The sequence below is a fragment of the Manis pentadactyla genome, chromosome 4 (genome assembly GCF_030020395.1).
Source record: "Manis pentadactyla isolate mManPen7 chromosome 4, mManPen7.hap1, whole genome shotgun sequence".
In the NCBI taxonomy this organism is placed as follows: domain Eukaryota; kingdom Metazoa; phylum Chordata; class Mammalia; order Pholidota; family Manidae; genus Manis; species Manis pentadactyla.
In genome coordinates, this window is record NC_080022.1 from 42,787,659 (window position 1) to 42,801,121 (window position 13,463).

The window sequence follows — 13,463 nt, forward strand, 5'->3', positions numbered from 1 at the left end:
TTGGCTGTCTTTTTTGCATTTGTCAGTCTAGTGAGTGTGAAGTGGTATCTCATTGTGGTTTTGATTTGCATTCCCTGATGGCTAATAGTGTTTAAGCATCTTTTCATGTGCTTATTGGCCATTTATATAACTTCTTTGGAAAAGCATCTATTCAGATCTCTTGGTCATATTTTAAAATTGGGCTGCTTTTTGTTACTGAGTTCTAATAGTCCTTTAACAACCACTTTTTTGAGGGCCTAGTATGTTCTAGGACCATGCTAAGTGTGTCACATGCACTTCTTTGTTTAATCCTCATAAAAGCCCTGCATGGTAGGTATTACTTGTTTACAGATGATGACATCAGAGTGAGAACACCTTGTCTAAAGAGAACTAATGATCAAGATTCTAACCCTTGACTGAGTTGAGTGTTCCTGTTTTGTGGGCTATTTGTGCATCCAGTCTTTGATGTTGTTGAAGCTGTGCATTCAGTGCCTATAACTCAGGCCTTGGAATGAAATTTTTCAGAAATCATACAGGGACTTCATGCACCAAACAGTTAATCTTCAAAATCCCTTCCAACATTTTATACCCCAAATTTATTCCAGGAAACTTGTGTATAAACCAAGTAAAAAAAAAAAAGCAACCTGAATTTAGTTTCTACTAAAAGAACTTTGTAAATTAAGAAATCATCAGGAGCCTCCTTTTGTAATTTGAGTTCTCTCTATTCTTGAGTTTGCTTAAGTTTTTATTTGAGTTTCCCTAAAGCAGGGCACGTAACAAATACATTTTAAGGTATGAGGGATTTTCAGAAAATACTGATAAAACTGTGTAGTAACTTTTCTAATCTGGATGAAAAGTTGATTAATCATTAGCTTGATGAGCTTTTCAAAACAGCAAGATAAAGAGGTAACAGGTTTCTCCTGCTAGCCAAAAGTAGAGTGTCCCTGTGAAACCTTTTGTGAGCCAAAATGGGGTAAAGTGAAGAAGCAATTACCATTTCATAGAAACAAAAATCCTCTTTGAATTTCTTTCTGTTAGCAAAAACAGGTGCTGTGGGTAAAATTGCAATATTTCCAGAATCTCTCACCTGGTTTTAGTTCATCTCCATATCAATAGGTGTTTCCACAGGGTGGAGAGAAGTAGTATCTCCATATCAATAGGTAATTACGTGGGCAAGCAGGTTATATCAGGACCGGAGAGGTTGTGTGGGGTCTCTTCTGCAGCGCGTCGTGAGATGCGGTGTAACTGCTTGTAAGAAATAAGGTATTTTGTCCCGGGATTTCCCCCCCAGAGTTACAGGTACTCAAGTAGGTCTTTCATAGGTTGTAAGTGAAAGTGAAGTGTTAGAAAACTAACTTTCAGATAGCAGGGGATACCTTATATCTGTACATATGGGAACTTGTCTGGACTCTGCCCTATAAAGTATCAAGATACTTTGTACACTACAAAGTGCTGCTAGTATCAGTTATTATTTTATCATATACAATTAGAAAGTGGCAAGCTTGGAGAAAGGCACAGCGATTATTAAAAGCTGAAAAGTTTGACCATTAATGAAATGAAATTGGCCTATGGAGGATTAGTTGTGGCCACATGATTTTAATGTTACACATTCAGGCTTTTGACTGAGAAGGGGGTATATCATAGATAATTCTGCCCTAAATGGAAGAGGAAAAAATAGGATTTATGTAAAGGCTAAATAGGTGTGATTTCAGTTCCATTCAGTCCCTAGGAATACCTATTGTGTTACAGGAATAGGGGATATAAAGATGATTATTATATTTTTTAATGTGATATCTGCTCTTGAGATGCTGACATTTAAATTGAGTAGTATTTCATAGAAAATGAGTTTTCTGACCTGGACCTTGAAGGGTGAAATGGAGTTTGCTGAGACAGAGGTTTTCAGACGCTGAGTAGCAATGGCAAGCGGCAGTGCAGAGTAGCGTCCTGCGCTGCAGGACTTCATGTATCTCACCATGGTGTGAGCTTGTTCCAGTCCTTGTTTGTGATATTCCTCATTCCTCTAGTAGGCTACCTTTTTAGCTTCTGGGACTTCCCTTACCCACCTTTCCCCCTCATTTTCAGCCAATTACTTTGCCTTATACTTTGTTGAAAAAATAGAAACCATGAGACCCAAACTCCCTCATCTTCTATCCCAGGACCTATAGACGTATCTAGAATTGCACCCTCTGATCCCCTTTCTTCCCATGATTTTCTTCTTCCTGTCACAGGCCAGATCTTATCCCCATCACCTTTTCAGAACGTCTCTCCTGTCTCCTTTCCCCTGGTTTGTTTCCATCATCAGGCACACATGCTGCAGTATGTTTTTATAAACAGGCTCCTATCCAGACACCACTCTGTTTCCCTGTTCCTTTAAAAGTAATGTCTCAGAAGAGCCACAGCTTCTCTATTTCTCTCTTCTGTTCCTCTTCAATCACTGTAATCTGACTTCTACCTTCCACCACTTCTTAAAATTGCTTTTGTCAGAGTCACTTGCACTCTCCATGTCGCCAGATCCAGTGGGTGTTTGACCTTTGGCAGCATTGGACATAGTTCACTCCTCCGTCCTGGATGAAATCTTTGTCCCCTCTCAGCTTCTGGTCCTTTTCTGGTGATCCTCTTGCGTCATTGGCTGCTTATCTCCCAGACCTCTAAATAATGGAGATTCATAGGGTGTTGTCCTGGTGTTGTCCTCACTCTTTCTGTGTAATCCCCTCAAGGTGAAATTGTCAGTTCCATGGATTTAAATACTTTAATTATGCTGATGATTACTCCCATTTTATCTACAGCCTGGACCTCTCCTCTGAGCTGCGGGCACTTGATCCAGCTGCCTTCCTGTCTCACAAACATCTCATAATTAATGTGCCTAAAACAGAACTTCAGTCCCTTCTACTCCCATTACATTCTACCTTTTATCAGTAAGCAGCTCTTCTAGCCTCTCAATTATTCAGGCCAAACACCTGAATTTTCCCTGCCCTTTCCCCTACCCCTTAGATCTTCCTCTTTCCCCACAGCAGGGCCTATAAGTTCTATCTCCAAAATATATTTTGAATCCTCTTCCTTCCTCTGTTCCCACTGGCAGGCTTCTTCCTCCCTAGTCCAGACCACCACCACTTCTTACCTGGAGTGCTCCAGCAGCCTCCTAACAAGTCTTGAATGTTCTTCCATCCTCCCCACTGTTCATTCTGCATACTGTTGTAAGAATAATCACAAAGCAAACTATGTAACTTCCCTGTTTAATCACTTCAGTGGCTTCCCAATGTCCCTGCTTTCGCCTATGTGATCTGGTCCCTGCCTGGTTCTCCAATTTCATTTTGTGCCACTCCTCCCCCTCCACTTAACTCTGCTCTGGTGGTACTGGTCTTATTTTACTTTCTTTTAACATACAGCTTTTTTCTCTCTTAGGTTCTCTGCAATTTCCTCTTTGAATAGCTAACTCCTTTTCTTCCTATAATAGGATCTAAATTAACTTGCGTAGGGTGTCATTCCTTGACTGCTCTACCTAAAGCAGATTCCTCTCTCTGTTTGCTTCGAACAAGTTCCAGTTATTTTTTCTGTTTACTTCTTTTTTCCCAACACTGGAAGAATATAAACTCAGTGGGGATAAAGACTGGGTCTGATTCATTCACTGTTATACTCAGGACCGCAAACAGTGCTTGGCATTAAATATGAAATGATAGCAAAAAGGAAAGGGAATGAATGGGGCCAGTGGAGAGAGAGAGAAAAGAAAAGGAAGGAGAGGGGGTAGAGAAAGAAATGCTTATTGAGCAGCTGTTATACTCTTGACTCCTTTAAATGTATCCTTCCCATGTCTGAGTCTGGGAATCAGGCATCACCAGCATGCTTGCGATATCGATATGTCAGAGGAATTACTTACCACCCACTTCCTCTGACCCCTCAAATTTCTGTCTGTATCTAACACTTGAGGCTCTGGAGCCCATGACAGTCATGGCTGTCATTTTTTACCATGGGCCAAGGGCTCTGCTAGGGCCTTACACATAGGTTCCATTTAATTCTGCAAAGTCCTTGGCACTCTTCCCTTCTCTACCTCCCCACCAAAGGTGCACAGAAATGGAGTAGCTTGCTCAGAATCAGACAGCTAGTGAGTGAAGGAAGCCCTTGGGATTCCAATCCAGGCCTTTATGACAATAAAGATAGTTTCTTCAGCTACATCAGGCCATTTATCAAAATTGTTCCCTAAGTGTCAAATAACCAGTAGACAGATGGTTGTTAAAGCCATATCTTGTATTACAGGTAAACCATAAATCTTGAGTCCAACCTCTCCTTACTCCCCATTCCATTAAAAGCGGTTCTAATCATCAATCATCTCTTGCCCCGACTGCTACAGTAGCCTCTTAATGGTCTCCCCGTATCCCTGCTTGCCCCTTATAGTCCATTTTCCAGCTGGCAGCCAGACTTTTTTTAACATGTAAATTGGATCATGCTGTTACTCAGCTTATACCCTACAGTTCTCATTATACTTAAAAGCCAAACTCCTAACCATAACCTAATGGTAGCCCCTTTTTATCTTGCCTTGTGTGTTTCTGTGGCTAGATCTTTCTACTCCTCTGCTCTGCACCAGCCATACTGGCCTTCTTACAGTTACTTTAACTGCCAAGCTAATTCCTGCCTCAAGTTCTATATACTGGAAGTACAGAACTGGCTTCCCCACCTAAATCTTTACATGGCTATCTCGTTTATGGAATTCAAGACCTAACTTAAATATCACCTCCTCAGAGTGGCCTATCCGACCAGGCTATCTAAAATAGAATATTCAACATACATAAATTATACTTCCTCTGTATCCTCTTAACTGCCTTATTTTTTTCATAGTAACTATATTCTCTTTTCTCCCATCCTCTTTCATTGTCTCTCTCCCCCACTAGCATAAGATTCATGAGGTTAGGTTCTTTGGTTTTCCATATTTTTAAAGACAATGCCTAACATCTAGTAAGCACTCAGTATTTGTTGGAAAACGGGAAGAATAGCTTAATTGCTTTATATATATACTTAGTAGCTATTTCCTTTGGGTAGGAGTAACATATTTGTTCTTAGGGTTTTTAAAAATTACTATTGTGTACATTTAAAAACCTAGTACCTATATGACTCCATGAGTTGAAGTTGATTCTTTTTCCAGTTCTTTTAGAACTCACCAAATTGAGGCTGCTCCAACCAGCTCTGCAGTTGATGGATTTAAGGCTGATCTTGTCTTTAAAGAGATTGAGAAGAAGCTTGAAGAGGTAAGATTTATATAAAATACTACCAGGAGGACCTTAAGGCCAGAGGAAGCAGATAAGAGATTTCAGGTGTTGCCATAAAGTGGTACAAATTAAAAACTTATATCCTGTTGTCAAGTATTGACTGTATTTTAGCCTTCTTAGTGTCTGTTAAAGCTTCCTTGTAATTCTTTTAAGAGTGCATTTCAGGGATGTAGAAATCTCCAGATTTGTATTATATAAAGAACTATGGTAAATGCTGTTAAAATCTTAAATTTAGAGAAAAGTCAATCCCTTGTCATTTTTTTCTCAGTCCTCTTTGTCAAGGAGATAATAATTATGGATAAATTTATATATAGAAGGGCTATGTTTTGTTATAATTTCCTACCTAATTAAAACGATTTTACTTAGAATCATTCAAAAAAATATTTAGAGTGAGCTTTTAAAGGTTCCTTGTATCAAAACTCCTTTTAAAAAGAAATGGTTTGTGCTTGATTTTTTCCAGGTAGTTTTTTTTATTGTAAAAATGATGCTAACTTAAAAGAAACTCATCCTTTACAGAAACATATAAAAAAGAAAAAATTAAAAATCTGAAATTCTGTTATTTAGAGTTCACCAATATGTTAGCAGTGGTTGACATTCTTTCAGACATCTTTGTGTATATCAGTATACAGTTCTGTGTAACTAGGATCATAAGATACATGTTGTTTTTAAAATTATACTATATATGTAGATCTGTTTTTATATACAGTAATTACTTCTTGATAAGTCTCATAGTAAGGCAATCTAGGAGTAATTCTTCCTCCAAAAAGAGTTATTCTCTTCAGGCAAAATTAGATATTTATTTCACTGTTTCAAACCTAAGGCATCTTGGGATTTCATTATTAATTTTAATTTTGAGACACAGGGCACAGTTACACAATTCCAGTCTCACATCTCTTAAACTGATCAAAGTGGACTGAAATCAAGAAAAGGAATCAGAACATTTAAAATATGTATTTCACTCATGTTAGAGCCACAGTGTGAAAAGCAAACATTTGTGATCTCATAACTCCCTTACTGTAAAGGACTAATTAATATCTAGGGTGATTGATTACACTGTGGGTAGGAAGACAGCTAATGTGACTGGTATGTCTTGACAAAGGACCCTGCATTTCTAGGATTTTCATAGAAATCAACAACCTTCCTCAGGCTGAGGGCCAGGGCTAACAGAGCCAGGCAGGTAGGCACTGGCCCAGAAGCTGCAGACCTGTTCTTCCACCTGTGTGTAACTGCTGGTTGTTTTATAACCTGCTTTTTTCTCTTGACAGTGTGCTCTATGCCCATAAATATAAACTGTTATCAGTTTAATGACTACATAGTACATCTTTGAATGTACATATCATAATCTATTTAACTAGTTTCCTATGATGAATATCAGATTGTATTTAAATTTTGCAAGTTAAAACGGTGGTATAATAAACTTCCATTTGTACTCATTTTTGTGTATACTTAATACTATAATCACCTTTGCATAAATAAATTACTGGGTTGTTGGATATGTATGTGTTACATTTTGATGCATATTGCCAAACTAGCTACCTGAAAGGGTATTAATTTACCCCTTCTTTACAGCTTCTCCAGTGCTTTGTTGGCTGGTTTTAAAAAATCATTGCCAATCTAGTAGGAAAAAATATTTCATTATTGTTTTCAAAATTTCATTACAAATGTCCACTAAAATGAAGTTGGACTCCATAGGGCTTGACTTGAAATTTTTATTTTAATTTTTTTTTCATTCCACCAATATTTGCCTGCAGAGCAATCCATAGGTTAGTTGCTACTACCAAATTGCCCCATACTTTTTTCAGCGTTATTCTGTCAAAAAATAAAAATAACTAGAGGGTGTCTGGTATAGCTATGTGTCAATACATCATTATTGGAATTAACAAAGAAGGGCTGTTTTCATTTCACAGTCCTCTTTTAGCTTTGCAAAATACATGTCTACTGCTCCCATTTCATTTTCTCCTCTTTACATGGACCTTGCCTCTTGTTTCTTTTCTCCTTCCCACGATTGTCAGTTTCCTAAATGTTCGCAGGACTAGAAAGTGAAAGTCTTGGAATCTTTTGTCAATTCATGCATTTCCTGCATTAGCAAAGAAAGCCGGGCAGGAGATTTTATTTCCACTTTCGTCTTTGTTAGCAATACCCCATTGCCTTTCTTTGAATTCTATCTTAATTTTTTGTTCCTATTAAGTTTACAGCAGGACCTATGGCTTGACCTTTTGCCTACTCAGAAGTACTTTTTTTCACTCAAGGAGGCATAGGTCCTTAGTATTAATGATCTTCAGTTTCTTAACAAATGTGTATTTTCTTTCCTGTTTAAATTCCTTCTCGTCCATTTCCTTACCCTCTCTAACTCCCTCTTCAGTTGAAAATGTTTTATTGACCAAACGATGTGATTTTAGAAGAGGTCAGTTGGTTCTCAAGAGTAATAGCTAGTGCAAAATTAATCTACAGCTGTTATAAGGAGAAAGGAGGAATTTCTCTCCAAATTTGCAGGTAGGATTTCTGAATGTTTGCTAGTGCTTTCATGCTGTAACTTGTTGGTGTCTGCCACAGCTGTATTCCAGAGGTATTGTGCAAGCAGATGGCATGGATGCATCTGGAAGCAGTCATTCCAAGGGCTGCTGGCCCCAGAGGAAGCCTGGCTGTTGGGTGGCCCAGAACACCAACATTATTATTAATCTATTCTTTTAGATGTCTCCACAGAACCTTGAGGGATAAAAGATTTCAAGGGATATGGAGAAGACCTTTGAAGATACTTTTAATTAATTTATGATGAATTAAACAGAACCTGCTTTCATAGGCTAAATTTTAGAAGTGTTAATGTAACCTATTTTACAGTATGGTATGGTCAGATGAAAAGAGCATCGAATTCAAACTTAAATCAACCTGGGAGTGAGTTCTGGTTGTACTGCTTACTGAGCTGTATGTCTTTGCCCCTCCAGGAACATAGATTTAGTGGGAAGATAAACATGGAAAAGTTTTCCCAGGAAAGGATAACTGCTTTAACACAAAACATGGATGCAAGCATAAAGGGGCATGAAAATGCCCAATAGAGACAGAAAAGCATTCCCAGAAGAGTTAGCATTGAGCTGAGACTTGAAGAGGCAGAGGGGGGAATGGAGAATAGGAGGAGGTGAGTGACCCACTACATGGCATGGAGGCATGACATGTTCGTAGAATTTGAAACGGTCAGTATTGTTAGAACATAAAGCCTGAGAGGAATGAACAATTGGCTGAAGATAAGAACCAATAAGTATCCTTCAGATTATGAAGAAGCTTGTATGATATGTGAAGGTAGACTTCATCCTGCAGCCTATGGGAAGCCATTTAAGAAATTTAAACCTGAACGTGTTAGACGGGTTATGTTAGATGGATTGCTTAGCAGCAGGAGGATAGAGATTATAGTCCGAAGGGTTCTTAACCTTTATAAGCCACAGTTGTCTTTTTTGCTCAGTGAGCTAATATTAACACCTGTCCAGCTATTTACAGGGTTTTATGAAGAATAAAGAAATAATAATATAAAAGCATTTGAAAACTTTATAGCCTCCCCAAAATTAGTATTGTTATTGATGTCTTCTAAGTTAACTTAAAATAATTTGAGTGAGATCTTCTAAGGAGTGCCAAAATAAGAGAATTTCTCTTGCACTTTAAAAATCTGATAGTCATTTGGGTTTCTGGGCTTAACTAGAAAATATTGGTAGTGATTTCAGGACACCTACATGTAAGAAATGCCTCCATGACCATTGAGATAAGTAGGCCAGACTATTATTTTTAGAGTAGCTTCTTTGGAATCCAAAGACCACAGTTGATTCTAGATAGGTTCAGGTGTATAATCTATGTATGAGAAAAATTGGCACCCTCCACCTCCCAACTAGAATGACTAAAATAAAAAAGACAAAAGTCTGTGGGATGTAGAGAAATTGGAGCATTCATTCATTGCTGGTAGGATTTTAACATGGTGTAGCCACTTTAGAAAACAGTTTGATAGTTCCTCAAAAAGTTAAACATTACCTTATGACCTTTCACTTCTAAATATATACCTAAAAGAAATTAAAGCCTATGTCCATATAAAAACTTGTACACAAACATCCACAGCATTATAATTTGTAAGAGCTACAAAGAAGAAGCAGCTATTAACTGATGAATGGCTATATATAAGGTGCTACATCCGTACAATGGAATATTATTTGGCCATAAAAAGGAACAAATTGCTGATTCATGCTCAACATGGATAAGCCTTAAAGACATGTTAAGTAAAAGAAGCCAGACACAAAAGACCACATAGTATATCATTCCATTTATATGAAATGTCCACAATAAGCAAATCCACAGACAGAAAGTATGTTTGTGGTTGCCAGGGGCTAGCCGGAGGGGGAACGGGAGTGACTCTTTATGGATTTCTTTTTGGGCTGATAAGAATGTTCCAAAATTAGTAGTGTTGGTTGCACAACTTCGAATACACTAAAATACCACTGAATTACATACTTTCAAAGAGGTAAATTTTATAGTATATAAATTATATCTGAATAAATCTGTTATAAAACAGAAAGAGAGAAAACTTAGGCTGGGCTCTCTGCTTACATAGAAACAGAGGTTAGTATATGATACCGGTTTATGTAAGTTCCTAGGGATAATAATTGAGTGTTTCAGGTACTTACCACAGTGGCTGAACATGGGAAAAACTTAAATCTTTGTTAAAAGAATGAATATTATGATACCAAAATGGAGAATCTTGGATATAAATTATTGTAGGGATATAAGGCTGAAATAAAGAATATGGGAAGTAAAAACTATTAGAAACTATAAGAGAACTCAAAAGATAGACAATTCCAAAATAAATACACAAAGATGAGTATGTTTTCTTTATATTTGTAGTAACCCACCCAGTCATAATATACCTAAGAATAAACCTGGTAAAAAATGTACAAAAGCCTACATGGGGGAAAAAAAAAGACAAAATATTCCCAAGTGATATCAAAGAACAGTTGAAGATACACCATCTTCATGGAGGGGGTACTTAATACTGTAAAGATATTACTTCTCCCCCAGACAGATCCATATGATTTTATGTAACCCATCTGTATCGAATAGCATTTTTTGGGGGAAGAATAACTGAATAATTATGATGGGGATTTATTGTGCCAAAGAGTGAAGTACATTATAAAGCTATAATATTGACACAGATCATAGAGTAATATAACAAAAATGCTTATATTTATTGATCAGTTAATTCTGTGCTTTGTGGATATTTAAATACTATACAACTATGAAAGTAGCTACTGTTGTTTTCCCTGTTTCACAGGTAAGAAAACAGATTCAGTAACTTGCCTCAGGGTAATGTAACTATGTGACAGAGCAGGAATTCAACCTTATGCAGATTGTAGACTCAGTGTTACTAATTAGCAAAGTTAAATTTAGGACTTTAAAGAAGTGAGCTATGTAAAAATACTTAGAAAAGAGAATGTTATTCACACCATTGTTTTTTAAGAGCCAGAAGTTAGAACTAACCTAAATATCAAGCAACAGATTATTGGTTAAATATAGTCCACTTCTACAAATACACTACATGTGGTCATTTAAAATTAGGTAGAAGAATACATAATGATACAGTAGTAAGGATAATTATATAATTATATAAAAGTGAATCATAAAATGGTGTATACAATATGATTCCATTTTAAAATATATTCAGAGAAAAAAGATGAAGGGGATTTATATCAACATTTTCTCTGAATGGTGAAATTACGGATGGTTTATATTCTTTTTGCTTACTGATACTTTGTTTTTTTCCACAGTAAAATGTTTCTTCTCTGTAGAAAAATACTTGCAATAAAGTTACTGTGTTGGTTTTGATTCATTTAAAAAATTATTTTTAGTATTTTTTACAAAGGTGCATGAGCTTTCATTATTCACCCTGCCAGCTAGCTTAGCTGCTCCTCTGCTTCTTCGGTTCCTTGTACTTCCCTGGATCCCAATCTGTTGTCTTAGTGATCATAGTATATCATCATTTACACTTCTACCCCTACTTCTGTATTCTTAGGGCCTAAACAATGTCCAGTACCAATCACTGTTTCATTCAGTATTTCAGTAAGGAAAGATAAAACAGACTAGTAATGAAGGGGAAAAGAATGGAGAAAGGAAACCAACCTGCAGAGATAAGGATCTGAGGGTTATTTTTCTACCTTTATTCCCTAAGATCCAGAAGTGGTAGATGGTGATCCAGAAGTAGATGCTATATTGTATAATGTTTTTTACTAATCCAGAAAATGGGTTGACCAGAGAAAAGGCTTTTATCTCAGAACCACTGACCTCTAAGTTCTGATTGTGAGAAACCAAAATATATGTTAAAGAATTTACCTGCAAAAAAAAGATGGAGTTGGCATTCCTGCATTTAGAGAGGCCAGAGTGAATCTTTCAGAAATTATTGAAATAAGTGAAGGCTATTAGGCTATTTCAGTAGAAAATGCTGTTGTGCTAATCCCATCCTCTCTTTCCTCCCACCAGTTGTATCCAGAAAGCCGATTTTAACAAAAGAGTTGGCAAATAAGGGAGTTGTTGCCTCGTTGCATTTTCTGGGTAAACAATCCTAAAGGAGCTTTGGGGACTGCCTGCTGGCCCAGCTGCTCACATCATGTGTCTATTTAAACATTTAATTTGGGGGAAAAGCCAGAGAAATGAACTCAATATAACTCCCAGTGTTATTTTTCTTTCCAGGAAGGGGAACAATTTGTGAAGAAAATTGGTGGTATTTTTGCCTTCAAGGTGAAGGATGGCCCTGGTGGTAAAGAAGCCACCTGGGTGGTGGATGTGAAGAATGGCAAAGGATCAGTGCTTCCTAACTCAGGTAAGTGCAGTAATGACTCCATTTATGGGAGCGCTGACAAGTTTGCAAAGGAAAACAGGAGTGTGCTTTGGTGTTCCACAAAAGGGCTGACCTTAGAGGTATAGAACCTTCTTAAAGAACAAATGAATCCTTGGGCACAGGAATAGGTCATGGCTTCCCCCTCCCAAAGGTTGAGAGTTGCCAGTCTTAGGCTTCGGAATTAGACAAGCTTGTTTTGAAGTCAGCCCTGTCACTCACAGATCTCCACCTTTAACAAGTTACTGAACTTTTTCAGCCTCAGTTTTCTCATCTGTAAATGGGAATAATAAATGGTACCTATTTCATAGGGTTGATGTGAGGATTAAGAGGATTCTCTCTTAACCTGTAAGGCGTATGGTCCAGTACATGGTTATGTGGCCTCAAAAGACCTATCTTTACTCACTATCACCACTTTTTCTCATCCCAGTCTTGAACAGAGTCTAGTCAGCTTTTGTCCTCATTACTATCCCAAAACTATTCTTATCAGGGAGGGTCACTAATGAGCACCATGTTGGTTCATGGGTCAGTGGTTAATTTCCAGCCTTGATGGTATTATAATTCCAGGCTTTCCTCTTACCTACTGGTAGCTCCTTCTAGCCTCTCTTTCTGTTCTCTCCTCATTTCCAAATTTCTAAATGTTGGAATGCTCCAAGGCTCAGTTCTATCTACATTTACTCCCTGGGGATCTCCTCCAGTCTCATGCTTTTAAAGCCATCTCTATACTGACAGCTCTCAGATACCTTTAGTGTGGACCCAGCCACTGAAGTCCAAGGTGTATATTCAGCTGCTTGATTGATAAGTTTACTTGAATACTTAATAGGTATCCAAAAGCTAACATGTAAAAAAAACAACTGATTTTCTACCCACTCACTTTTAATTATATACTCCTCCTACTGTCTTCCTCATCTTGGTAAATTGTTCTTCTGTTCTACTAGTTCCTCAGTCCAGAAACCCTGAAGTCCTCATTGGCTTCTCTTTTTCTTATACTCCATAATCTAATCCATCAGCAAATTCAGTTCTCCTCTAGTACTACAACATTGGGCTAAGCCTCCATTATTTTTTTTGTCTGGTCTCCCTATTTCTAACCTTGCCCCCTACAGGTTCTTCTCCACACACCAGCTGGAATGATTACTTTAAAACTTAAGCCAGATTGTGACCCTCCACTGCTCAAAACCATAATGGCTTTCAGCTCATGTGTAGTAACAGCCAGAGTTCATACAGTGGTACCACGTGACCAGGCCCCAGTGTTCACTGTCATATTTCTCTCTACCTCCCTTCACTGCATCACACTGGCCTTGCTTAGATGTGAGCTATTCCCAATTCAGGGGCTTGTTACTCTGTTTCCACTACCTGGAATCATCTTC

At 37.7% G+C, this 13,463-nt stretch overlaps 1 protein-coding gene across 1 annotated transcript in view; it reads left to right on the forward strand.

Annotated features, from left to right (window-relative positions):
- SCP2 (sterol carrier protein 2) overlaps positions 1 to 13,463 on the forward strand; it is a 141,542-nt gene that overhangs the window by 115,481 nt on the left and 12,598 nt on the right. The window contains exons 13-14 of the mRNA XM_036892782.2: positions 5,114 to 5,216; positions 11,952 to 12,081. Coding sequence (XP_036748677.2) covers positions 5,114 to 5,216; positions 11,952 to 12,081 — 233 coding nt within the window. The remainder of the gene's footprint in view (positions 1 to 5,113; positions 5,217 to 11,951; positions 12,082 to 13,463) is intronic.